The sequence below is a fragment of the Staurois parvus genome, unplaced genomic scaffold, assembly GCF_062004578.1.
Source record: "Staurois parvus isolate SC_StPar_1 unplaced genomic scaffold, SC_StPar_1.0 ptg000011l, whole genome shotgun sequence".
Classification (NCBI taxonomy): domain Eukaryota; kingdom Metazoa; phylum Chordata; class Amphibia; order Anura; family Ranidae; genus Staurois; species Staurois parvus.
The window spans coordinates 32,131,679-32,156,545 of record NW_028317807.1 but is presented as its reverse complement, the minus strand read 5'-3'; the positions used below and the strand labels follow the sequence as shown (position 1 = coordinate 32,156,545).

General features: G+C 40.0%; 1 protein-coding gene across 1 annotated transcript in view; it reads right to left on the bottom strand.

Moving 5' to 3' along the window:
• Positions 1 to 24,867, bottom strand: part of SPAG16 (sperm associated antigen 16) — a 1,274,471-nt gene that overhangs the window by 1,151,385 nt on the left and 98,219 nt on the right. Inside the window, exons 7-8 of the mRNA XM_089672306.1 lie at positions 13,595 to 13,712; positions 7,604 to 7,673 (exon numbers count right to left, since the gene is read on the bottom strand). Coding sequence (XP_089528432.1) covers positions 7,604 to 7,673; positions 13,595 to 13,712 — 188 coding nt within the window. The remainder of the gene's footprint in view (positions 1 to 7,603; positions 7,674 to 13,594; positions 13,713 to 24,867) is intronic.

Below are 24,867 nucleotides of genomic sequence, written 5' to 3'. Positions count from 1 at the left end.
TACTTTAACAAAAAAAAAAAAATCTAAATCTGAGGCATTAAGTCCTTCATGCTTATTCACAACTTACTCATTTTTTGATTTACCATAGAAGCAACAACCACCAGCAGTACAACCGTGACTATTTTTTTGATCTTCAGTGCTTTCCTCTCCATGATCAGTTATCAAGTGTTAAGCAGAGACCAATCAATATGTTGGTGTGTGCAATCGGCATTGAAGTACAATTGCACTTTTGCCCTTATGGTGCTAAAGCTCTTGCTGCTGTAATTCTTAATGAAGCAGGCCCAGCTGACTGAAAATGTTAGACATGAGTAGAAATAGAATTGAATTGTCACACCATAATATTAAATCCAGATACAATTTAATCAAGTTTGAAAAATGTACACAAGGCCAACATGTTGGAGACCAAGTCACACCCCCTTCATCAGGGCTTATGAGAAAGAAACCAGATTTGGGAATGAATGGCTTCTTTATAATAGATAGAGGTGTCAGTTGGCACAAATACTCCTCAGCCATGGGTTGTGGAATCAGAAGGGCATGCAAGGCAGGACACCAGGAACTGGTACAAACTCTTTGGAGCAACATGTTAAGTTGTACATGTCTATTTACAAAAACAAAAAGTCATTCAGGTTGAATCCTTGTTTGCTTATCTTTAGTAAGCAGTTCACATGCTTTCTTCATACTATAAAGCTTTCCAGTATTACTTATTTTGCTATTACTCTATTCAGCTACCATCAATTGCTTCCCAATTTTCAAATAAATAAAAGTTGAAATAGAGCAAACAGAAACTTCCTAATATGGCTTTTGTATAGATTTTCAAAACACATGTGTAATTACTAAAAAAAAAAATAAAATCTATAAGTTCAACATATCTACATGAAGAAAGCCAAACAAGTTGTTATGTGGTGTTATTTTTTTTTTAAACTACCTGTTAAAATTTGTAGACCTTAAATGAAATTTCTAAAATGATGGAAATCTCATGTTTGATTGGCGTTACCTTGTTTAAACATTTTAAGCATCTGAAGGACCAAACATGGAATGCAAAAGATTCACTTGCTCCAACAGTATTTTATCGTTATAATGCAGAACCACCTGGTTCTGAATTCACATCCCTGTCCAGGAAAAAAATCTGACTGTCATTCTGGAACATTTTGGACCTACAGCACATCCTTAGTCACAATATTTTATATCCTTCATGTGGCGGAGTAGGAACCCTGTATAGACGGTCTCTATCTTTATTGTGATAGTACACTGCTCAAAAAAATTAAAGGAACACTTTGAAAACACATCAGATCTCAATGGGGAAAAATCTCATGCTGGATATGTATACTGACATGGACTGGGTAATGTGTTAGGAACATAAGGATGCCCTATTGTTTGATGGAAATGAAAATTATTAACCTACAGAGGACTGATTTCAAAGATACCCCAGAAATCAAAGTGAAAAAATTACGCAACAGACTAGTCCATTTTACTGAAATTTCATTGCAGCAACTCAATATGCTACTCAGTAGTTTGTATGGCCCCCACGTGCTTGTCTGCATGCCTGACAACATTGGGGCATGCTCCTAAAGAGCAGATAGTTTCCTGGGGTATTTCCTCCCAGATCTAGACCAGGGCATCACTGAGCTCCTGGACAGTCTGAGGTGCAAGCTGGCGGTGTTGGATGGACCGAAACATGATATCCTAGGTGTGTTCTATTGAATTTAGGCCAGACGAGCATGGGGGCAATTCAGTGGTATCAATTCCTTCATCCTCCAGGAACTGCCTGCATACTCTCGCCACATGAGGCCAAGCATTGCTGTGTACCAGGAGGAAACCAGGACCCACTACACCAGAGTAGGGAGTGACAATGGGTCCAAGGAATTCATCCCAATACCGAATGGCAGTCAGGGTGTCATTGTCTAGCCTATAGAGTTCTGTGCATCCCTTCACGGATATGCCTCCCCAGATCATCACTGACCCACCACCAAATCGGTCATGCTGACCATTGTTACAGGCAGCATAACATTCTCCATGGCTTCTCCAGACCCTTTCACGTCTGGCACATGTGCTCAAGGTGAACCTGCTCTCATCTGTGAAAATCACAGGGCACCAGAGGCAGACTTGCCAATTCAGGTGTTCAATGGGAAATGCCAACCGAGCTCTATAGTGCCGGGCAGTGAGCACAGGGCCCACTAGAGGACGTCGGGCCCTCAGGCCACCCTCATGAAGTCTGTTTCTGTTTGTTTGGTTAGAGAAATTCACACCAGTGGCCTGCTGGAGGTCATTTTGTAGGGCCCTTACAGTGCTCATCTTGTTCCTCCTTGCACAAAGGAGCAGATACCGGTCCTGTTGATGGGTTAAGGACCTTCTACGGCCCTGTCCAGCTCTCCTAGAGTAACTGCCTGTCTCCTGAAATCTCCTCCATGCTCTTGAGACTGTGCTGGGAGACTCAGCAAGCCTTCTGGCAATGGCACGTATTGATGTGCCATCCTGGAAGAGTTGGACTGCCTGTGCAACCTCTGTAGGGTCCAGGTATCACCTCATGCTACCAGTAGTGACACTGACCCTAGCCAAATACAAAACTAGTGAAACACAGTCAGAAAAGAGGAGTAGGGAAAAATATGTCAGTGGTCTTCACTTGTAAAACCATTCCTGTTTTGGGGGTCATCTCATTGTTGCCCATCTAGTTAATTTCATTAACACCAAAACAGCTGAAACTGATTAAACTCCTGGGATATTGATCTGGTCAGTTAAGTAGTAGAGGGGGTTGTTAATTGACTTGATGTTATACTTTGATTAAGAAGTGTTCCTTTAATTTTTTGAGCAGTGTATATCAGGGAGGTCACTATCAAACATGGTATTTTTCACAAAAAATAATCTAGTGTTGATGGTGTTTGTCTTACATTTATAGCTTAAGGACAGAGAAAGACTGGACAGACAATATATACACTAAACATATTACAACCTGGAATTCTTATTTTGGCATGCAAATTAGAATGGCCATAGATGTCTAACCTAGAATGATAGTTATACTATTTGACTATTCTTATGCAAATTGTACACCAAACAACTGATTGCTCCTCTTTTGATGATCAGATTTAATGAATGGGTTTATACAGTAGGGTGAAAGGTAAAGCTTGGGCTATGTTGATATGTTTAATTTGAAGTTTACTTCATGGATATTTCTTCTTGTGATACTGACTGCTATGGACAATAGGGGATACTTTTTAACTCACAATTGTTTGGTCCACGTGCAGCATGCTATACCTACATTGGTTACTGAGTGCTTTTATATAGTCATGCATGGGCAATAGAGAAGATATAAAGGTTGAGATACTTCACTGTTTAGACATTATTCAGGGTGGGAGCTGTAGCCAATGCCATGTAAGACATTATATATCTGTCTGCTACCCATTCAGACCTGTTATGCAGGCTTCAGCACCAACTTTCTTTACAAGATGTCACGTGAATGAATGCAGAGAACAGCAAAATAAAGAATACTGGAAGAAGTGAAAAGGTGTGTCACAATAAATCATATCCTTTAGGAACACCTATGTATCACCATGCCCACTAATCACTTCAGCACCACAGCAAACGTTTTGCTTGTACTATGTCTTTGCCAACAAAAATCATTCCCTGCCATAAAAAGCCCACTTGGGTGTTGTCACACCCATCGCAAGGTTTCTAGTCCTCTCTTGATGAGCAGCCTACATTTTTTTAAAGGCCTAATAACAATAAACCACATGTGATATCTAGAAAAGCAACGTGAACGCTAACACAGGTTCAGCTTCATCCATACAGCACACAATGCAGCCATCATTGCAACAGACCCTGACAGACTGTAACAGGCGTACTAAAACACCATCCACTTGTGGCCAATTTATGAACTGGCAAAGCAAGATTTCACTGCTTGTACTTTCACACATCCTGAAAGAATTAGGAAATGAACAGCTTGATATGTTTAATCAACACCAGCTATAGCAGTTTTTATGTCAAATCAATTGCTCTGTGTGATCCTTTCCTTGAAACTGTTTGTGCAGACAAAATTGTATCTGGCAAATAGGAATAACACTAATAAAGCAATAGAAAGCCTGGGGCATTTAAGAATTAAATTTTATTTGCAGAGCGTGTTGTAGTCACTGTATGAAAAATTTCTGAATATTAAGGAAAAAATGACAAAGTGCTGTTTGAGTAAACTGTTGGCCTGGTACAGCAGGGTTTCTGAATGATGGTAGAATATTTTATCAGAGGTAAAATATTGTCCTTTTCCCACAGCACAGCCATGGAGGGTGGCTCATGACATCAAGGGGCTGAACTTATATTTTACTTTGTTTAACAGCAATAAATTCTCCCCCCCTTCTGTTAACTGAACTGCCTTTTGTAATCAATTAAAAGTGATTAAATGTTAGTACCTGAAGGACTGAAAAAGATAATGGAAGGGTTTGTGTATGAAATATAAGGGGGCTTTTATTTTTACAATAGTGATTTCTCTAAGACTGTCATTCAGCCTGGAAGACTGAGAACACACTGATTGCAGGGTGTCATGAACTTGTTCCCCGAAGGAGTGTCACCAGAGCATTCAACACTGTAATCAGAGTGCCAGTGACCTTATCACATCAGTGCCCCTTTTCACATTATAGAGGAATGCTCACCAAAAGGAGAGAATCCAGAGAAGATTCATATTATGTGACCAGACTGGAAAGGGAAGTATAAAAAAAAATAAACACGGCAAAAAGGTGGGGGTAGAGAGCATTGGGGTGCAGCAGGGTTCCCAACATTGAAAGTTAAAGTAAATCTGTGTCAAGACTATACTAAGGGCCCTTTCACTGCAGGTGTGTTCGAGGGTTCTCATTGCAGTCCCATTGTAAGACAAGGCAAAAAGCCTTAATGCATATCATGAAATGCTGTGCGCAAAAAAAAAAAAAAAATACATTTCCGTATGCAGTATTTTTTCAGTGCAGTGGTACAACTTTCAACTGCAGCTTGCCATCAACTTTGGCAAGCAGCAAGCATCAGGGCTGGAAGCTGCACCTGTCCCCTCTAACATGCAGAGCAGCTAGATCCCCCTGTGTGCAAGGTGCCACATGCACATGGGCTAGCTGCTTTAAACATTGGAGAACCTAGTAAGTATAAACAATTTTTGGACTTCTTGGACAAGGCTGCCTGAGCGCTTGCAGTGTAAATTCCAGAATATTATTCTATATGTGTTTTCAAGAGTCCCGGCGCATTCCCTCAGTACTTACGCACACAACCATTCATGTCTGTGGGAGGCTATATGTGGCACCTGGGCTTCCCGAGCAGGGAAAAAATATGGGAATTTACTCTGAACTCCTGTCTTATGCATGCAAAACACTATTACTTGCATTTAGAAGTTTCTTTGTTTAGCTGTGTTTAGGCACCTTTACATACCTTTAGCCACATAAGACAAGGATAATGGGCCCAGTATGTAGAAATTTCTAGTTTTTGTAAATGCAGCTAGACTTAATGCTTCTAGATACTGCTGAACATTTAGGTGTGCATTCACCCATAACATGCTTTCAGGTACATTAAAAAAAAAAAACACCACCTGCACCTCAATAAGAGGAATCAGTGCAAAAAAAGAGCATCTGTGGTCTAATTGGCAGAGGAGCCTAAAGTGGTGAGCGGACCACCGATGAGCTTTTTTGCGCCAATTCCTCTTACCGATTTCTACACCCACCTGAGAAACCTACAGAGAACCCAGGATGGGAACCCCCGAGGCATAGAGAGCATCCACCTTACTCCTGCATGGAGACAGGTTTTTCCTCTACATGCACTCTTGGAGGGTTGCGTGTTCCCCAACTCCATAGGTGACCACAGCCTCAACAGTTGTAAGTCTACCTTTATCTTTTCCCTTTCTGCACTGAAACAACTCTCCATGTCTTTACCACTTTTGAAGCAATTCGACATGTCTTGAATGAATCTCCTATGCTATAAGGGCTCTCCTGCCTCTTTCGCTTTTCATTTTTTGGTGGACACCCTGAACTATACCAGAGACCCCTGGCCAAATCTTATGGATCCCTCGGGCCATGTTTATCACCACACCTTTGACCTTATACCAAAGGCACCTGGACACCTGTATTTTAACTTCTGTGAGCTTAGGGTCTCTTCAGCACTGCTCAAATAATTTCTCCTGTCCTCTTCCATCCATGTGAGCTATGAACAGCATGCCAGAAAACACCTCTAAGTAGGTGACCTCCCTCTGAGGCAAGATGGGCCGAACATTAGAAACATGCCCAAGCAGCCACTCTGGCTTGTTCAAACAGTGCACCCCCTTTTCAACAGCAGTGGCTGTGCTCAACCGCTGAGAGAGGCTAAATGTACACATTGCATATTTGCAGTGTTTTAACAAGCCAGGGTGGGCACTGGGGGTGCATTTCTAACATATGACCCATCCTGAAGTTAAAGCAGTAAAGTAGGTGGCTCCTGAATATCTGGTCCTGAGTTGCCATCTTCTTCTGACATCATTGGGGGGCGGGCTGGCTGTCTCTTCCAGGTTCTTGCAGCCGTCCCTGTGATGACATGCATGTTCCTTGTCATCAGGGGTCGGTTGTAAAAACTATAAGGCAACAGACACCCACCCGATGCCACCCGATGATTCCCCCATGGCCTGTAGGGTCACACAGTGATCAACTTAACAACAACAATGTTATGTAATAACATAATGGTTGGAAGAGTGAATAAAAAAAAAAAAATTAATGCAATACTGAGTAAGACCCCCACCCCATCTGCTGTTATACTAAATAAACTGCATTTGAGTCATATTTGATAAACTTCTACTATGTGAACATAAACTTGCCATTACAAGCAATAAAAAAATGATTTTGTAAACATTAAAAAAAAAAAAAAATGTAGGTTCTGTCAAAGTTCTCTTTTTCCCTTACATTCCGAAAGGACTCAATGTTTTCTGCACATTAATAAATAGAAGAATGTCCAGCAGGGACTTTGGGCTCATTATTCATCCATGTGAGTAGGCAGTATGCAAGCTGTGTCAAGGGGCACTGGTTGCCATTCAGCAAGAATATGCTCACTGTGGTTTGTGTTAAGGCATAATGATATAAAAGATGTTTAAACTGCATGGATCTGACAGTGCTGCCTTTTCTTATGATTATTTTTGTAATCAATGTAGGAAAGTTGTTTCCTGGAAATGCAGAGCAGCACGATATCCACGCTCTCTTCTGCATGTGGCAGAGGCAGTATTTTCACTAGAATATAGACTAATTACTGTCATGCCTATAACTAATGATGTAGGGTCAACATTATCAACCCAGATTATTTATAGTTAAAGGCTAAGTTCACCTTTGGGAACGTGTGTTTTTAGGGTGGAACATGGAACATGTTCCTAATGCTGCAGCTGATGCCTAAGTAGCCCAGCATTCTGTGAATGAATGAACTACAAGTCCCGACAGCCCTAGCAACTGTAGACGCTAGTAGTTCTCAATGAACTACCACGGTGCTGTGGAGTGCCGTGGTAGTTCATTGAATCTTCCTGTCAGTATATCTGCTTTCCTGTACATCCATAGTTTTTATTCTTCACAAGAAATGAGACAGACAGACCAATAGAAAAATATCTTGTTTTGTGAAATGTGACCATATACACTACCTTTTTTGACAGGAAGCTCAATTTTATGACCAGATTCCAAATTTCTTAGTGTAGCTTGCAGACCAGTCACCTGGAACAAAATAATGAAATATATAGAAGGCTTTGTGCAAAAATCGTAATTGAAAAATCACACAATTTCAAGCAACAGTCTGTCTTCTTTGCTTTTCTTTCTCTCTGCATGAAACTGCAGGCATTTGGCAATAAAATGCACAAGAATGAGAGGATGACTTCCCTATGATATATTGCTGCCATGATTATGCCCATATTCTAATCTTGGCTCAAATTGAACATCTCACTATGTCCCTAATTTACTAGGATGAGAAGCTTCTGGGAATCAAATTCACAGCAAGACAACTGAATTGGAACTTGCCTTCAGGAATAACACATTACCATGCTTCTGACAGACCTGTCTATTCGAATGTATCATAATATAAGAATTTCTGTTTTCCAAAAAGGCATCCCTAATCTAATATTTCATTGGAAACTGAATAGTAAAATATGACTCAGAAACCAGTGATTTGTTGCATTGAGATTTTGAATTCTAGAGTAGTTTAGATAAGTACAAAGAAAGCAGTTAGGGAACACCCTTTAGCATCTGCACTGTCTGGTACTTGGGTTCTTTAACAACTTGCCCTCCAGAGGATTTACCCCTCTTCCTGACCAGGCCATTTTTTGTGTTATGGCGCTGAGCTACTTTAATTGACAATTGCGTGGTCATGAAACGCTGCACCCAAATTAAATTGATGTCCTTTTTTTCCTCATGAATAGAGATTTCTTTTGGTGGTATTTGATCACCTGTGTGGTTTTTATTTTTTGCGGTATTAAAAAAAAAAAAAAAAAAAGACCGACAATTGAGAAAAAAAAACTATATTTTTGACTTTTTGCTATTAAACATGTCCAGTAAAAAAGAATTACAAAATAAAATTTCATCATAAATTTAGGCCACAATGTATTCTGCTATATATCTTTGCTAACAAAAAAATCCCAATACGTATAAATTAATTTGTTTACGTGAAAGTTATAGCGTTTACAAAAATGGCAGTATATAAATACTGGGATTTTTTATTATTATTTTTACTAGTAATGACGGTGATCAGTGACTTATGCCGGGACTGCTGCGGGCATTCTGACACTGGGAGGGAAATGACATCCCCATTGACACCAATACAGTGATCAATAGGGAAATGCAGGGCAATAATACAATGGAATATTTTGTTTATAGAGTGCCCTGGAAGTGTGGGGCTCCCAGGGTACTTGGAGAAAAAGCCGAATATGCATTCAGTTATCTGTTATAAAAAGCAGAACCACCCTGAAAGCATGAAAGAAATCCTTACGCACACTTTAAAGATGTCCTCCACTATCAGCTCATGCATTAAGGCTTTGTTCTAATGAACAAACAGAATTTAAATGGAATAGAACTTAGTGGCTGAACTAAAAAAAAATTGCATGTGCTCTTGACAGGTGAGGCACTACTATATGCTGCTGGTAAAACCTGGAGGACAGGTTTGAGAGCCTTTTTAAAAAAAAAAAAAAAAAAAAAGGTGATGGGGCATTGTGAAGAAAATCATAGCAATCTATCAAATTTACAGCAGGGGGGCAGTTAATAATTAACTGTAGGTTATAATTCCTTTTAACATACTGCACTTTGCCTTACTGAAAAAGCTTAAGGTCTCATTCACACCATGTGTAGAAACGCAAGTTTTTCTGCATGTGTTCTGCAAGGACACAAAAAAAAAAACAATTGTTCTCTATGTGCCCTGTTCACACCATAACACTGGTATCGAGTGCAGATTTTTTTTCTGCACAGGAATCTGCAAAGTGTATAAAACTCACTGAAACACTCATGAAAACTGATGTCTCTACAAGTGAAATCTGGGCGCCAGTTTCCATCAGTTTTTCTGCATGTATGGTGTGAATGAGGCCCAAGTCATTGTTCCATTGACCTCTAGAGTAATGCTCTATTAAAGTGCCTGTAAAAAGGTTCAGCATAAAAATTGCACCTAATACATTAAATAACATTCACAATATCCTTGCACAGTGCTGACTCTGTAAACCAATCAGAAAGCCAATTTGGAGGAATCTGGAGGAAGTCTGTGGTAAATCTCCTTTAGAGCTTTGGAGTAAAAGTATTTAATTTGGGTTCTTAGCAGTTAGCAGATCTTTAGTTTTTTTACCAAACATGTATTACCATTTAAGTGCATTTTAGGTTGTCTCCCCATTACTCATTGTAGTCAGTGCAGAGCTATGTCAGCTTATCTATGCTCTAGCAAAGAGAAAATAGCATATGAGCAGACATTTTTTAATCCAACATTTTTCCATGTGACACTGGCCTTTATAGGACTCCCTGTTTCATATCATTTGTACATTTGCACATGGGTGAGATTTACTAAAACTGGTACACTCAGAATATGGTACAGATGTGCATGGTAACCAATCAGCTTCTAACTTTAGCTTGTGTAATTAAGTTTGACAATAAAACCTGGAAACAGATTGATTTCTATGCAGAGATGCACTAGATTTTCCATGCTCGTTTTAGTAAATAACCCCGATTGAAATACAAAGCTGCATTAGACTAATCACATTGTCCTTAATTGCTCTCTGCATAAGACCATAGTAAATAGCAATAACACATAAAAACTAGGGAAAATAACAGGCCAGAAAAAGTTGACCATAGTAACATGTGGTCACCCACAGTGCTCAGGTTTTATCTTTTATTGGGAAAAAGAAACACTGGATCTAATTGTGCACAGCTTCATTTTTTGTTCCTATATTTTTTTATAAACAAGACCCACTGTAATTCATATTTAACACAGCTGGAAGAATGTTTTGCTTTACCTATATTATGGGTATTATTGAGCAATACCGTATGTATATAAAATTTAATTTATATTTCAGGATTACTTCTAATAAACTAAAAAAAAAAAGCTCTATTATGTCAGTAGGGAGAAGTACATGTCCATCAACTATGTTGTGTTTAGGAGCACTGTGTATTGAAGTAACTGAAGCATTTTTGTATAGACATTATTATAATAATGCAAAAATGCTAACAGAAACAAATAAAACAAAGCTAATGAGAGACCTGGGATCACTGTGAGAGCAATTCTGGACACATGAATAAGAAGGGATGACAAGGGAGAATAAGAGGAAGTTTATAAGTGAACTACAGGTTCTAGTTGGGAATATACCTGAATACTAAGAGGAGATAAAAGGAATATGCCAGATTGTTTAAGGCTTTATACAGTAGAACAAGGTATTTGAACTCTATCCAGTGGACTATGTGGAGCTAGTACAGAGATTGATACAGAGAGGCAGAATTATACGAGAAAAGGTGTATTAGCTAAAATGCAGGATTCATACCGACTTATTAGACCTTCTTTATGTAAAAGAATATAAAGGGTGTTACAATAGTCAAGGCCTGATATTATTAGAGCATGACCCAGTGTTTTAGATGTATCATGCACGACAAAAGGGATGGATGCGACAAGATCCTTGAGGATAGTAGATGATTGTTGGACCATGACCATGTGGGGAATGAGAGGGAAGGTGAAAAAGTAAAGCAGCTACTGAATCAGTTTGGGAATATTAGTAATGTATCAACATTCATTGTTATGGCAGGTAAGGATGCAGATTTAAAAGGAAAGAAAGAGAAGCACTTTAGATGATACACTTTAAACCAGGGGTTCTCAACCTTTTGAAGAGCAAGGGCCACTTAAATGATTTGGTAACTAGTTGTGGGCCACAATAAAATGAAATGGTTCAGAATTTTATTTTTTTTTTTTTTTAATTTTGACTAGCATAAATATATATTTCCTCCTGCAGCCCATGAATGCCGGTGGGAGGAAGAGGAGGAGGAAAAGACAGATTTCTACAGTTACAGGAGGAAAATGGAGAGGACTGTTTCCTGTATATGCCCCCCCACCCCTCCTGTCCAAGTGTAAAACAGAATGTGACAGGGAGGCTGCACAGGGCAGGGTCACCATTGTGACCCCTTATGCTACACCAGTAGTTGGGGATGTGTGGAAAAAAAATGTCTCAACTATGGGATTTTACCACCCCCCAAACTGCAATTGTGAATGAGATCTTACTGTCCTGAGCCCCCTATAAGGCTGCTTTCACACTGATGTGCTGCAGTTTACCCTCACCGCTGGTACAGCACAGTTCACCTACAGCTTTCCTGTGGGTTAGCTTGATTTACAAACTGATATTGGAGCTCAGGTCAAGACAGCAAAAGAAATCATTGAGAACAGAAAAGTACATATTTTGAACACAGAAGACATATTTTTTCCAAAAACTGTGACAAGGCAATGAAGAAACTCACCAGAACGGTAAAAAAATTTCAATACTTAAATACATATTGACAAGTGTGGTGAGACACACTTTACCCCTCAGGAAACACTACATAAGCAAGACAGATCCCTTTAACAGGTTTCTCTCTGTATTGCAGGCATTTACAAATCACAAGTGCCCACCACCCTTTACTTTTGTGCTCCTTCTTGTCTTGGTCATTTTATCTCTTCTCATCCTCAGCTCTTCTCCCTCGCACTGCTTTTTTCAGGGCATTCACTAACCCCCCACCCATCCATATGTTCACTCCTATTCCCCCACCTTTTCACTGTATAATTTTTCCCTTGTAGTTTATTAAATACAAAAAAAAAAAAAAAGGTTCAGGAGGTCATCTATGTCAAACTGGCACAACCTTCTATTTACAGAGGAAAGGGCCTACACCACAGCTATCAATTAACACCTGCCCTGTGTTTACGATTGGTAATTGAATGATCGTGAATTATGGTGATTGGACTTCCCTAAGGCTTTAAATGCCAGGAAATTCACCATCAGATGAATCAAGTTATTTGAGTGGTAAAAAACTGTGGTTACTTTCCACCACTAGAAGTCCATAGACGTGAGGTGTTCTACATAGATCACTGCTGCAAAGTATCAGCCAATTTGAGACGTTTGCATTTTGGTGTTTTGCCACTTCTCAGCATGCCATAACTGCTTAAAAGCTTTTAAAGCTTTACACACAGCGATTTGTGTTGTCATTTAGCTTGATGTAATGTTGATGAGAGCCACAGACAAGGAACTTTTCCCAGATGTCAGATACAGAACTGATATTATCTGCTCTCTATTTGCAAGGACATGGAGTTGAAAGAACTGTCATTGGGTGGTGGTGGTGGTATGGGGGGTATATGACAAACCCATGCAGGTATGCAGTGCAGTCACCTAAAACATGTATGTACCTGCAGCAGCCTTCCAACCTTTCCTGCCACAGCCAGCTGTACTTAGACAAAGCTCTGATACTTACTGTTAGTGCCAACCTGTCACTAAGCTCCACACACACACACATTTCTATTAGCTCATTACTATTGTGAGTGGTGTCACTGGCTAATAAGAATATGCCGGTGTTAATGCAGATGGTAGTTAGGGGTTGGCAAGTTTTCATACTTCTCTCTGACTGTATGAGGTAGAGAAAATGTAAAAAACTCCACCTTGTCCAAAGCAGAGAATGACCTGTATTCCTTAAAAAAAAAAAAAACACAACAACTTGACAGTCCATGAATGGGGGCACTGCTGAGCAAGCAACCCCATGTAGTCAGCATGCAGTGGGGCAGCCACTCACAAAGGACCTGAGTAGGACCCAGAAGACTGAGGCCATCTCAGTAACAGTGCCGACTACTATAAGGATAAGAAGTATACTTGAATAGAAAGATATATGTTTACGGTTTCGTGTTTTTTTTCTTGGACTTTGTTATATGCTTTTGATGCTTTGCCGACATTTGGGTAATAATTCTCTTCTTTGGTCCCAGCACAGTAACAATTTTCTTACTGAGGATGTCCTTGGATTAAACAGTTTAAGAACTTCTGATTAAGGGTGTTAGCTGGTTGTACTTCGAGATATCAGCAACAGCTCCTTATAAACCAAAGCCTGCTTTTTCATTAGATTAGTGTTCTTTTTTGCACATTAAGCAGTATGAATTTACTGGGTTGCATTACCTCTCCAACAGCTCGGTCCCTCTCCAGGCTGGTCAGCATCTTTTGTCGCAGAACTGTTTGGTACTTCTCATGCAGCTGCCTCAGCAGTGGCTCATAAGATGCATAATGAACCTTCAGTCTGCAGAGAAAAAAAAAAAAAGGTAACACAAAGTTAACACCAACTATTCACAGTCAAATGCTGTAGCAAGACATTAATAATAATCTGTGAACCTTCAGTTGGATTGATGGTGGCCCATGGAGTTTGTGGCTCCCTGGCAGGTGAAATGCTGTAAATCATACGCCTGCTTTAAAGAGTACTAACATATTTTAAAACAGCAAAAAGACTTGAATGGTGCTTCACAGCACACATTATAGAAGAAAAACTATTTGCATAAATGTAGCAAGTCTGCAGCTGGTACACATCTGCATAATTACCATCATATTAAAGTTTACGAACCTTGCTGTGGTTTACAAGACAAAAAAGATACAAGTAGACAGTATATACCAAATGCCAGGTGGTCTATACTTGCTTTAAAATGTCCCTAAATTGAAGTGTTACCTAGGTGGATCACTTCTTCCAACACTAAACATATTTCTTTTATATTTTATAATGCTTGCGATTTCCCTACATCTTAAAATATATACCCATCTTGAATTCACATGTAGTTACCATGTGCACAGACAGGTAGATTTGCATTGATTTAAAATTTACTGGGCAGAATGTTATACACCGTACTAAATAAATAAAGACTTGACACATTTATAACAAACCCAGAAGAAATGTTACATTGGGTTTCCATTGACCTGCTGTTTGTTCATTAATTCTGTTGGTGTGAGCATATGGCAAAGTTAGCATAGTAAAGGTGCTGGGTTGTTGAAACAATTGGTCTACATATGGTGAACAAAAAGGCTGCACTGGGAAACTTGTTTGCTGTTGCTAGTGATTAAGCATGTTGGAAATTTTCACTCAAACATCTGTTCAATTATGCAGAGTCAAACAAAGATTTTAAAGTACTTTCAATTCTTTCTTCATAAGCACTAACAAGGATCTCACATACATGGGACAGTGTCTGGCCAACTAAAACCTAAACACGTACTAAGAGAAATTCACAGTCTGCCACTTCTGGCTTCCAGAAATTCTAGCTTCCTGGCTGTTATTCTGACTCAATGTCCACAATCCTTTTCCATCACTGAGCCTATAAGGGACACAATGTTGTCTTCAGTGTAGTACTATCTATTGCAAAGAATGTAGTTTAATGCATCGCTGTACACCTCTGCAGAGCTTTCCTCTGTAAAGTGATCTAACTATTAAAGACCAAAATGCTTTCACTTCATCATAAAAATACTGTCTATTTGCATCAAAAGGTGAGCAAAGTTAAAGGATGCGTTCACCTTTGGGAAAATGTTACATGTTCCACTTGTTTTTTTTTTTGTTTTTTTTGAGTGGAACATGTAACATATTCCCAATGATGTGGCTGCTGCCAGCTGTCCTCTCTCTCCCTGTGACAGCAGCATGGGGAGAAGTTCCCTGTACTAGCTGTCACTTTTTGAAAACAGCATGGTCGTGTGGGCTTCGCCCACATGGCCATGTCATTCATTCACAGAGCACTGTGAATGAATGAACTACAAGTCCCGACACCCTTTGCGGCTGTCAGATTATAGTTCTCAGTGAACGGTTGAGTTCTGTGGTAAAATGCACTTTATACCTACAAAAAATGAACATCCTTTAAACAGTCAGTTTTTTTCTTTATAAAACAGCCACATTCTGAGAAGAACAGCCTGTCCCCTGCCAGCATGCTACAGAGAAGGGCCCTTGCTCTCTGTGTGGAAGCAGTGGCCTCACTGCACATGTTTTACAGGATAAGTTCACCATTTGGATAAATAAATATATAAATAAATAATAAATGCACATCTTGTTGCAGGCAAAAAAAAAAAATGTGCTTTTATTATTCTTTTACATTGCAGCCTTTAAAGCATTGCACCTGTGATCAGCAGATTTCAGATGCAAAGCCAGGATCCTGCAGACTCCCGGTAAGCGGTCTGCTCCGATACAAGCAAGCGGTCACTGGCAGGAAGAAACAATTTACTACGAAAGCACTCTCCAGCCCCACCACAGTTCATTGAGAACTACAAGCCATCAACCGCAATGGCTGATGGTACTTGTAGTCTAATTAATTCACAGAAAACTGTGAAATAATGACGCAGTCACATGGGCAGAGCCCCACACAGCTGCATTGTTTCAATTATGACAGTGGACAGGGAGAAGATCCCCCATCCGCTGTTACAAAGCGGGAAGAGCTGGCGGCGAGAGGTGGCCACATAGGAGCATGTTACATATTACACCCTAAATATGGATGGAACATGCTCATAAAGATGAACTTAGCCTTTAAATGCCCTCAGCGTTGTCAAAGCTAGAGCTCTGCAATCAACAAGGAGTGTGAGCTTTACTGATTGCAGAGCTATAAGTCAGCAAAGGACTTTCAATTAGGGTACTGCTGCAGTTAAGAAGAAGAAGTGCACATAACCTGTGATTATGCAGGTTTAATTGTGATCTGGAATCCTCTATTAAAATAATTCTACAACCCCTACAGCAAAACTAGTACAGTGTAAATTAATTTGGTTTTAATACAGAATGTATATAATAAAATACCGCTACCCTTCTGCGTCCAGCTCATTGCTAGTCTGTACAGACAATAGCAAATAGAGTGCTGTCAGGAGCACAAAATAGCTGTATCACAGTGATTTTCTCTGCTTCATTCTCAGTGAATGCATGATTAACCCACCTGCCATGAAATGACACCAACAGACTTTACTATAAACCTCTGCATCATTTTTAAAATCACTTTATACACTTATATTGAAGCATATTGCAGAGGCGCAGTACCAAATTAGAGGATGTTTTGTCCTACTGGCTGCAGAACACAGGCATAAATAATTCAGCAGCAGATTCATAATAAATCCCACTGAAATCAAAAGGATTGTTTTCTTCAGTAATTCAAGAGGCTTATTTGTATATATGTTTCCATGCGGTTTGGAGTTCATCGTTCCCATACATAAATATGGAGATATTAAATTGCACAGCAACTTGGCTTATTTTACCTGCATACTGCAAAATAACACAGTGAACCTGGCAGACTGCAGATATGGACTTAGAGAAATGTTGTTGTAGGTACTTGTAAATAAGTTTTAGGTTCCATAACTTCTATTAGGTAATGTGCCACGAGTGAAGTCATTCCTCCATAATGATAGAGCCGATTGCTCAAATCCTTACCAAAATTCCTTCCTGTAAAAAGGAGTAAATTACATACCAGACCTCAGGTGCAGATGGGAAACCTTTCCATTTTGCAGTGCCCAGTGCCCCTCTGCACCGCAAAGCACATTAAATCCAATACAACTGCATTGGGCCCACATGCTAAATGGAATCTGAGCTGGAGAGTGTTGATTGACAACAAAATGAAATGACTTACTATAAATGAACTACATAAGCACATCATGCAAGGCAACAGATTTGCTAACCTGATAAAGGGCTAACTCTTACAATGTTGGATGCCAGATTCTTCTACTGTTATCTACCAATGTTTTGGGCATTTTTTGTTTGTATTTTGCTTATATTTTTGTCTATCTATAGCTATTTAACTGTCCCTAATGTAGATGATATTTGATTACAGTTATACTACTCACGTATATAAATGTGCTGTGCTTTCCTCACTGTATATTACAATATGGGACAAATACACACACATACACAGTTTGTAGTATACAGGGAAATTAAAAAAGGAACTAGCCAAAGATATTATTTTCTGCCAATTGTTTACAAGGCTACAGGTTCTTATGGGGTTTGTTTTTGGGTTGCATGTTCAAAGCTGATTGCCGTCCATGCAATGCTTTGTATGTACTAGTGATGGTTTGTAAGCATTTATCTTTGTGGAGGTAATTTAGTGTATTTATAACCACTTTTTTTTTTAGTTTTGAAAAGCGTAGGGAAGGATTAGAACCTTTTAAGTTTGTATTACTGTTTGAGTCCCTGATGGGGAGACTAACTCTTTTGATCCATCCTGGTGACCAAAGCCAATAAAAAACAGTAAGCAATGGGAAATCCTTAAAGAGGAATTTAACTCAGCTCAAAAGGAAATTACTTACTTCCACAGCAATAACGTGACATCCATTGGATCCTTTCCTGACGCTTCATCCTAGCCTTTTTTCCAGGAGCCCAGTCTCCAGCCATCTTGTTTGGCCATCAGGGAATGACATAATCCCGTGCATGAGCTCGAAAGTTCATTCGTTACATGCCAAGAATGTACACTGAGATGCACATGCACAGGTTAGCGTACATTCCAATTAAAATTGTGAACAGCTATATAATTTTGTTTTATTGCAGAAAAGACATAACAAGTCTCTTCCACAGTACACAGCCTGCCTATTCTACATGGTTTTTTAGTTTACACTCTAGTTCCTTTTTAATTTTACAGCCGTTGCCAAAAAAGGAGGTGAAAGAAAATATTTCAATAGATACAACTGTTCCAGGGAGAACTGTCTTAGAGGGGAGATCCTCTCACATTTGAAAGATTTCGTCTCATTTTCTGTTGCATAACCTGGACAAGTTATTATAATAATACCAAAAACAGAGTAAAGGAGAATCCCCCCAATGGGACAAAGGCAACACAAAATTAAATCAACAGATTTTTAACCCTTCCCTACTCTATCCCAAGCTGAAAAAAAAATGCATTTAATGGAGCCATTCTCAACCAAGGTTTATTAGAACCCTAGGGTTCCTTGAGCTGTGGCTGGTTAACCTCCTATCTGATGGTGCCTACACAGTTCCAGTGCGAATGTACCTTGGCAGAGCCAGGCAGCATGACACTAAAACTTTTGACCTGTATGGATGGCACCCTAACCACCACTGTAAGGGGGAGCAATTTTCTCACTAATTACCACAGTAAGGGAAGTGGGGGGGGGGGCATTCTTCCCATTGGCCATCAATTGAAGAGGTATTCTTCCCACTGAATATCAATGTAAGAGACATTTTCCCAACATTCATGTTAGCAGGGGGTCTCCAGGGACCTACAATTATCTTAAGGGTTCCTCTGGGATAAAAAGGTGGAGAAAGGCTGATTTTATGTACAATTTCCTTGTAGTAGTAACTGTTAACCAACAATACCCTGAGTGCTATTTTCCATACTTTGTTTTGCTAACAGTGGTTTATTCGAATGTGACTCTCAAACTGAAATGGGTTAGGGGCTTCTTTTGCTCCCATATGTTTTTCAGTAAATGAACAACCCATCCCACTCCCCCAGCTGTTATAACTTTTCTTGCCTCTTATACCATATTTTAACATTTTGTATACCGCTAAACAAAAACACTCTGCAGCAACAAAAGATTCCAACTGCTTCCAGCACAAAATTTATAAGGTTTCAAATACAACATTTTCATGGATGGGTAGCCTGAGGACAGGATGGTTTCTGTGCAGACACATCCTCTGCAAGTAGGCTAAACTCTCGTACAGACTTATAATTGATTTTAACTTTTGTGTTGTCTGTCCTAAGGGTACCCAACACTTTGTCACTTATTCCAAAAAATGGTAACACAGGAAACCAAAGCATTCAGAAAATATATGACAGCTTTTTCATATTTTAATCAAAATCATTGCAGTCCCTGGAGGGAACAACAGCTACATTTCTTTATCTGCAAAGTCTGAGATGGAGATCTGTGAACTACATGGCAAAAAGATACTTTGTGCTATAGTTAAAATATGCTTTTGGAACAGAAGATCATTGATTGCACCTTTAAGAGCCCAACAAAAAGTACAATGATCGATAACAGATTATAGAAAGATAGGACATGGGGGTTTCTTGGGATTTTCCTATGCAGAGTTCCGCTGACAAATGAAAAACATTACAGGAGGCAGAGGACACTGTCACAACCACTTCTGCAGAAAAAGAGTTAATTAAAATGCTACTTGCACTATGAAAGTCAATAGCTCTTGCTTCATTGATTACTGGGCCATTGCAAAGAACCATATGTCATTTGTATGGGCTGCAGAAGAAGGGAGCTAGTAAGCGGCTGTTGGTAATTATAAGAAAGTATGCAGCAAAGCTTCAATTCACATTTTAATCATTACACACACAGCAGTATTAAAGAACAGGGTAAAGGGAATTTGTCACAGGCAACCAGAACAGGAAAGGCACCAAGAAATATGGAAGTATTGGGTGTTGAGAAAAAGCATCAAGAGTTGATGCAAAATAATTAACAAATTCCCTAGATGTGTAGTGAATGGTTCATGCAGGTTAATAGGTAAAAGCAGAATTCCATACAAATAGTTAATCTATTGCTAAAGTACATATATAGGACCAGATTTACTCAACAAAGCCATGAAATGTGTATTTTTTTTACAACCAAACCTGAATATTGCACAGCTCTAACATGCAGCTAAGCCATTATGCTGACCTGACATTTCTATAGTGAAGTTAAGCAATACAGTTTGATCATCTTTCTTCCTCTAACCTGTGACTGGACAGTGAAAGAGCAGTTGTGACTTATGAGCTCCGCAGAAAGCGCTCTCCTCCCATCATATTGTTTGCCATTGTAAGTACATTTGCACGGAGCACACGTGATCAGCTCCTAGTGCCGTTTCTCTTTCTCAAAGTCCAAGTTCGGATGTGCAGGTGATAACAAGAATGTAAAGTAAAGTTAAATTTAGATACTTACAATAGTGTAATCCAAATTAACATAACTGTTTCTACAGAGGGGAAAACAAAAGAAAAAAAATCTACTAATTGTGCCTCTCATATAAGGGCAGACTCCGATTAGATCAGAGGGATTTGTCTGCTGATCCCCTGCTGCTCAAAGTAGAACAAGAGGATGACAGGTCCATGTCCTCTCAGTTTATGCAGAACTGACATGTACTGAGCGCACTATTGTGTTGCTATGGATGTGGTGTTTTTTTTATAGATTATGTGATTTTTAAGTTACAGTTGTGTTTGAACCCAAGTCTCCCCTACTGATATGCAAATTAACTAGTTGGACTGGTTTATGAGCTCAGCACAGGAAGTAAGTTACAGGATATGACTTAACAGGAAATGGGGGGAGGGGAAAAGGACTTTGGAGCCATGTGCTTCGATAAGAGAAATTTGTTCTGTGAGACCAAGGAGAGACAAACTTGCTCTGAGAGACAAAGAAGCAACAGCTGTTCTGGAAACTTGGAAGAAGAAACTGTTGGAGGACTTTGGGAGAAAGCAGTTGGGACTCTGAGCAAAGAATAATGAAGAAGATTCCATCAAAGGAAAGCCCAAGTTGAGTAGCGGTTTAGTATACTTATTGCATACATATGATACATGTTTATTTGCTAGGAAGATAGCTTGTGAATGTTGTGGCATATTTTGTTATACTTTGCATGCTATGATTTGTGTATCCTGCAGTTGTATGTGCAGCTTTTCTGTTTTGTAAAGTACTTTATTACACTACAGAGTTTTAATCGCTTCCTTGGCTTGTACCACAAAAGAACCTTGATAAACTGAGAAAAACAATTGGGGGCTCATCAGCGATTTGCACTAAAGATCAATTGAAGCAGATCTGTTCTCTGTAGTGTGTTCTGTTGCTTGTGCTAAGGAAAGATGCTATTTATGCGGTTTAGGAAAAGGCTGCAGAAGTTTCTGGTGTCCAGGAGGTGAAAAACGCGTGCACCCTGCCTACCTAGGCCAGTGGATGTCTGTTGCAAAAGGAGCTTGCTAGGTATGCTTCTTCTTTGAACAGAGCTTGGGTCAATGGAGTCTCTGATTTTTCCTAACATTTTAGTCTTAAAATGTTTGTGTTAAGTAAGGGAGAGATGCGGGCAGTAGCTGTGTTTGATTTGCACTGCCTCAATGCTCTACATAGTGAATCTGAAAAGAGGAAAAAGGCAGAGGTAGAAAGAGACTTCTTGAAAGAGTAGCTTGCGGTGGCAACCAATTGTTTGGAAGACTGCAAGCAATGCAAAGGATTTAAAAGGTGGGGCACCCAAAGTGAAATGTGCTGTGGCTTCAAAGTGTGTTCAAGCCATGGCAGCTAAAGATTTGAATGAACGGTGTGCAGCCTTCATACACAAGTCTAATGATGCCCTAATAAAGGACAAAAGCCCTAAGCCTGTAAGCAGACGCAGGACATGTGCCACTGCTACTTCCCATAATCAGGAAGCTGGGAATCTGATAAGCTGAAATGGAGATGAATGAGCTGGACCAGATAAAGAGAAGCCAAGGCTTATGGTCTACCACAGAGAAATGTGGACAGATTTACTTAAAGTGGGGGTCCCTAGAGAGGAAATAGATGGGATTCCTACACCAGCTTTGCTTGAGAGGTGGAAACAAATGGCTGGGGATGGAAGATTCAGTCACATTAGGGGTTTTTGTTGTCGTAGACTGGGGCACATTGCTAAAGTGCATCATGCTGTGGAGACTGGACCAACAGCAGGCCGGTGTTCTGAGGACAGCACAGACAGAGATGCAAATTTATTCTTTCCGCTGGAAATTTATGTCTTTCCACGAAAGTGTTACAAAGCAACATTGGGCACCCTACAATAGTTTTGCAGTTAAAAATGGGCAGATAGAGAAATGTGAGTAGCGAGCTGTTTTTTTACACAGTTGGAAGGAACACAATCTACTTCGTCTCTTACTCTTTTAACCTCCCTGGCGGTATTCCCGAGTGTAGCTCGGGGTAAAGTTTCAGCACCACAAGTGGTAATCCCGAGCTACACTCGGGAATACCCTGCAGCGCTGCTCTGGGATCTTTTCTTCACTTACCTTGTCCTGCGCTCCCGCGATGTCCCTCCTGCAGTGTCCCCAGCAATGTCCTCCGGCAGATGCCGGCATCTGTCTTCTGGGTTCCGTTCCCTGCGACATCGGGACATACGGGGGACGGAACTGGCGGGAAATTTGAAAGTTGTAAAAGTGACATTCACTAAAATCACATAGTAAAACATTACTGTAGCAAACCATTTCACATACATTTTGTCCCTAGTGCTTTGTCCTGTGCCCTGCATGCATTTTTACTGAGAAATGTCCATGGCGTCCAAAAAGCGTCCCTTTAGGTCAAAAGCGGTTTTAGACCACCTAGAGAACAGCAATAGTAAATTAGAATCACTTGCAGAATTGAGTGATAATGATTCGTGGGGAAATTTGTCTTCGGACACGGAGAACGATTTTGCGACTTTGCTCAGTGATGTGCGAACGGGGCGCTATATTTCAAATTTCAGTGTTTTTTGTTTGATTATATAATTTAATAAAAATTATTATATTTTTAATGATTATTTATTAAATTATAATTTATGATTTCGCGTTTCAAATTTTAACATACTCGGGATGTTTACTAGACTCTTGCTTGGACAGATTTCAGTGAGTTATTCCTAAAAATTACAGGCCTACAATAAAAAAAAATACATATTTCCATGCAAACAAAATGTACCGCTTTGAGCACAGAAATATGGACATAATCAGACCGCTAGGGAGGTTAAGGTAATGAACATTTGAGAGGTGGAGCAAGCAGAGCAGATGACTAGGCCAGATGGGATGAAGCAGACCAGGGGAGGAGATGAGAGCATAAGAAAGATGAAGATGATTTCCTGATGGCGGCTGAATTGGAATGGACTTTCATCTGAGCATTCCCTTATGGTCTGGAGCAGGGGTCTCCAAGCTTTCTAAATAAAGGGCCAGTTTACTGTTCTTCAGACTTTAGGGGGACCAGACTGTGGCCACTGGGAGTCAAAAAGGTCCCAGCGTCAGTGGGAAAAAAATGCCCCATCCTTGGTGTTTTAGGAGAAATTGTTCCCCACCATTGGCGTCAGCAGGGGAAACAATGGCCCATTGTTGATATCAGTGGATGAAACAGTGCCCCAAGGGCCGGACAAAGCAAGCAAAGGGCTGGAGGATAGTGGACTTATATCTGGGAACTTTCTTTCCATCCCTGTTACACAGACTGCCAAGAAAATTGCGAACCCTGCCGAAAAGGAATGTTGCAGCTTATCCAGCGACATAATTCTGACTGCCCAGAACATACGAGGGTTGAAAGGGAATTTTCAATGGGGGTGGGTTACAAAAGTTACTGAGATTTGATAAGTTTCCAGTTTTTCACATATCATGCTATAAAAGAAAATCAAGAGGTGCAATGTGTTGCTATGGATGTGGTGATTTTTTATAGCTTAGATATGCGTTTTTTAAGTTACAGGAGTTGTTTGTGAAGCCAAGTCTTCCCTATTGATATGCAAATGAACCAGTTGGATTGGTTTAGGAGCTCAACAGAAGAAGTCAGGCTTCAGGACATGATGTAACAGGAAATGGGGAAGTAGACATGTGCTTAGAGGAGAGAGTTGTTCTCCGAGACAAAGGAAAGACACTCTTTTTCTGAAAGGCAAAGAAGCAACAGCTGTTCTGAAGACTTGGAAGAAGAAACTGTCTTGGAAGACTCTGGGGAAAAAGCAGTTGGACTCTGAGCAAAGAACCATGAAGATGATCCCATTAATGTAAAGACCAAGTAAAGTAGCCGTTTAGTATACTTATTGCATACATATTGTACATTATTATTTATAGGAAGATAATCAGCTTGTGCATCTTGTAGGCATATTTTGTTATACTTTGCATGCTATGATTTGTTAATCTTGCAGTTGTATGTGCAGCTCTTCTGTTTAATAAAGCACATTATTACAGTACAGAGTTTTAATCGCTTCCTTGGCTTGTACCACAAAAGAACCCTGATAGACCAAGCAAAACAGCTCTATGGACAGCTAAGAGTAAAACGGACTTTGCTGTCCGTTTACACCCGACTTCCCCCTGATCTGATCCACCTAAATTGAGGCGGGTGGAACCCCTTTCATTTTTCTTAGCAGACTGGATTGGAGGTAGGCAGGGACAGACGTCAGTTTACACACAATGATCCATAGGGGTGAATGGAAGGTCCGATCAGGTTCACCTGAAAAACTGACAGGCAGGCCTGACGGGACCCTTTGTGTGAAAGGGGCCTTGAAGAATTAGAGGAAATTATTATCTGGGACTCTCTGGAGCTATGATCTATTCACAGATGCCTTGGCAAAATGCCTAAAAAGTACCCAAAAATTGTATACGAGCCAGCAGGTGGATCAAGAATGGCTTTTAGTTACACAAAGCCACAGGTTTTCATTGTGCACCATTACAACCTTCCAGCTATTGGCATATTAACAAACACTGACATCACTGATTGATAAAAAAAGATGTCAGGCACCTGCACAACACCCTTGTTTACCCTTCCCCTGCCCCTCTCTGTCAGCACTGGGATCACACTAGTTGAGTGAGGGA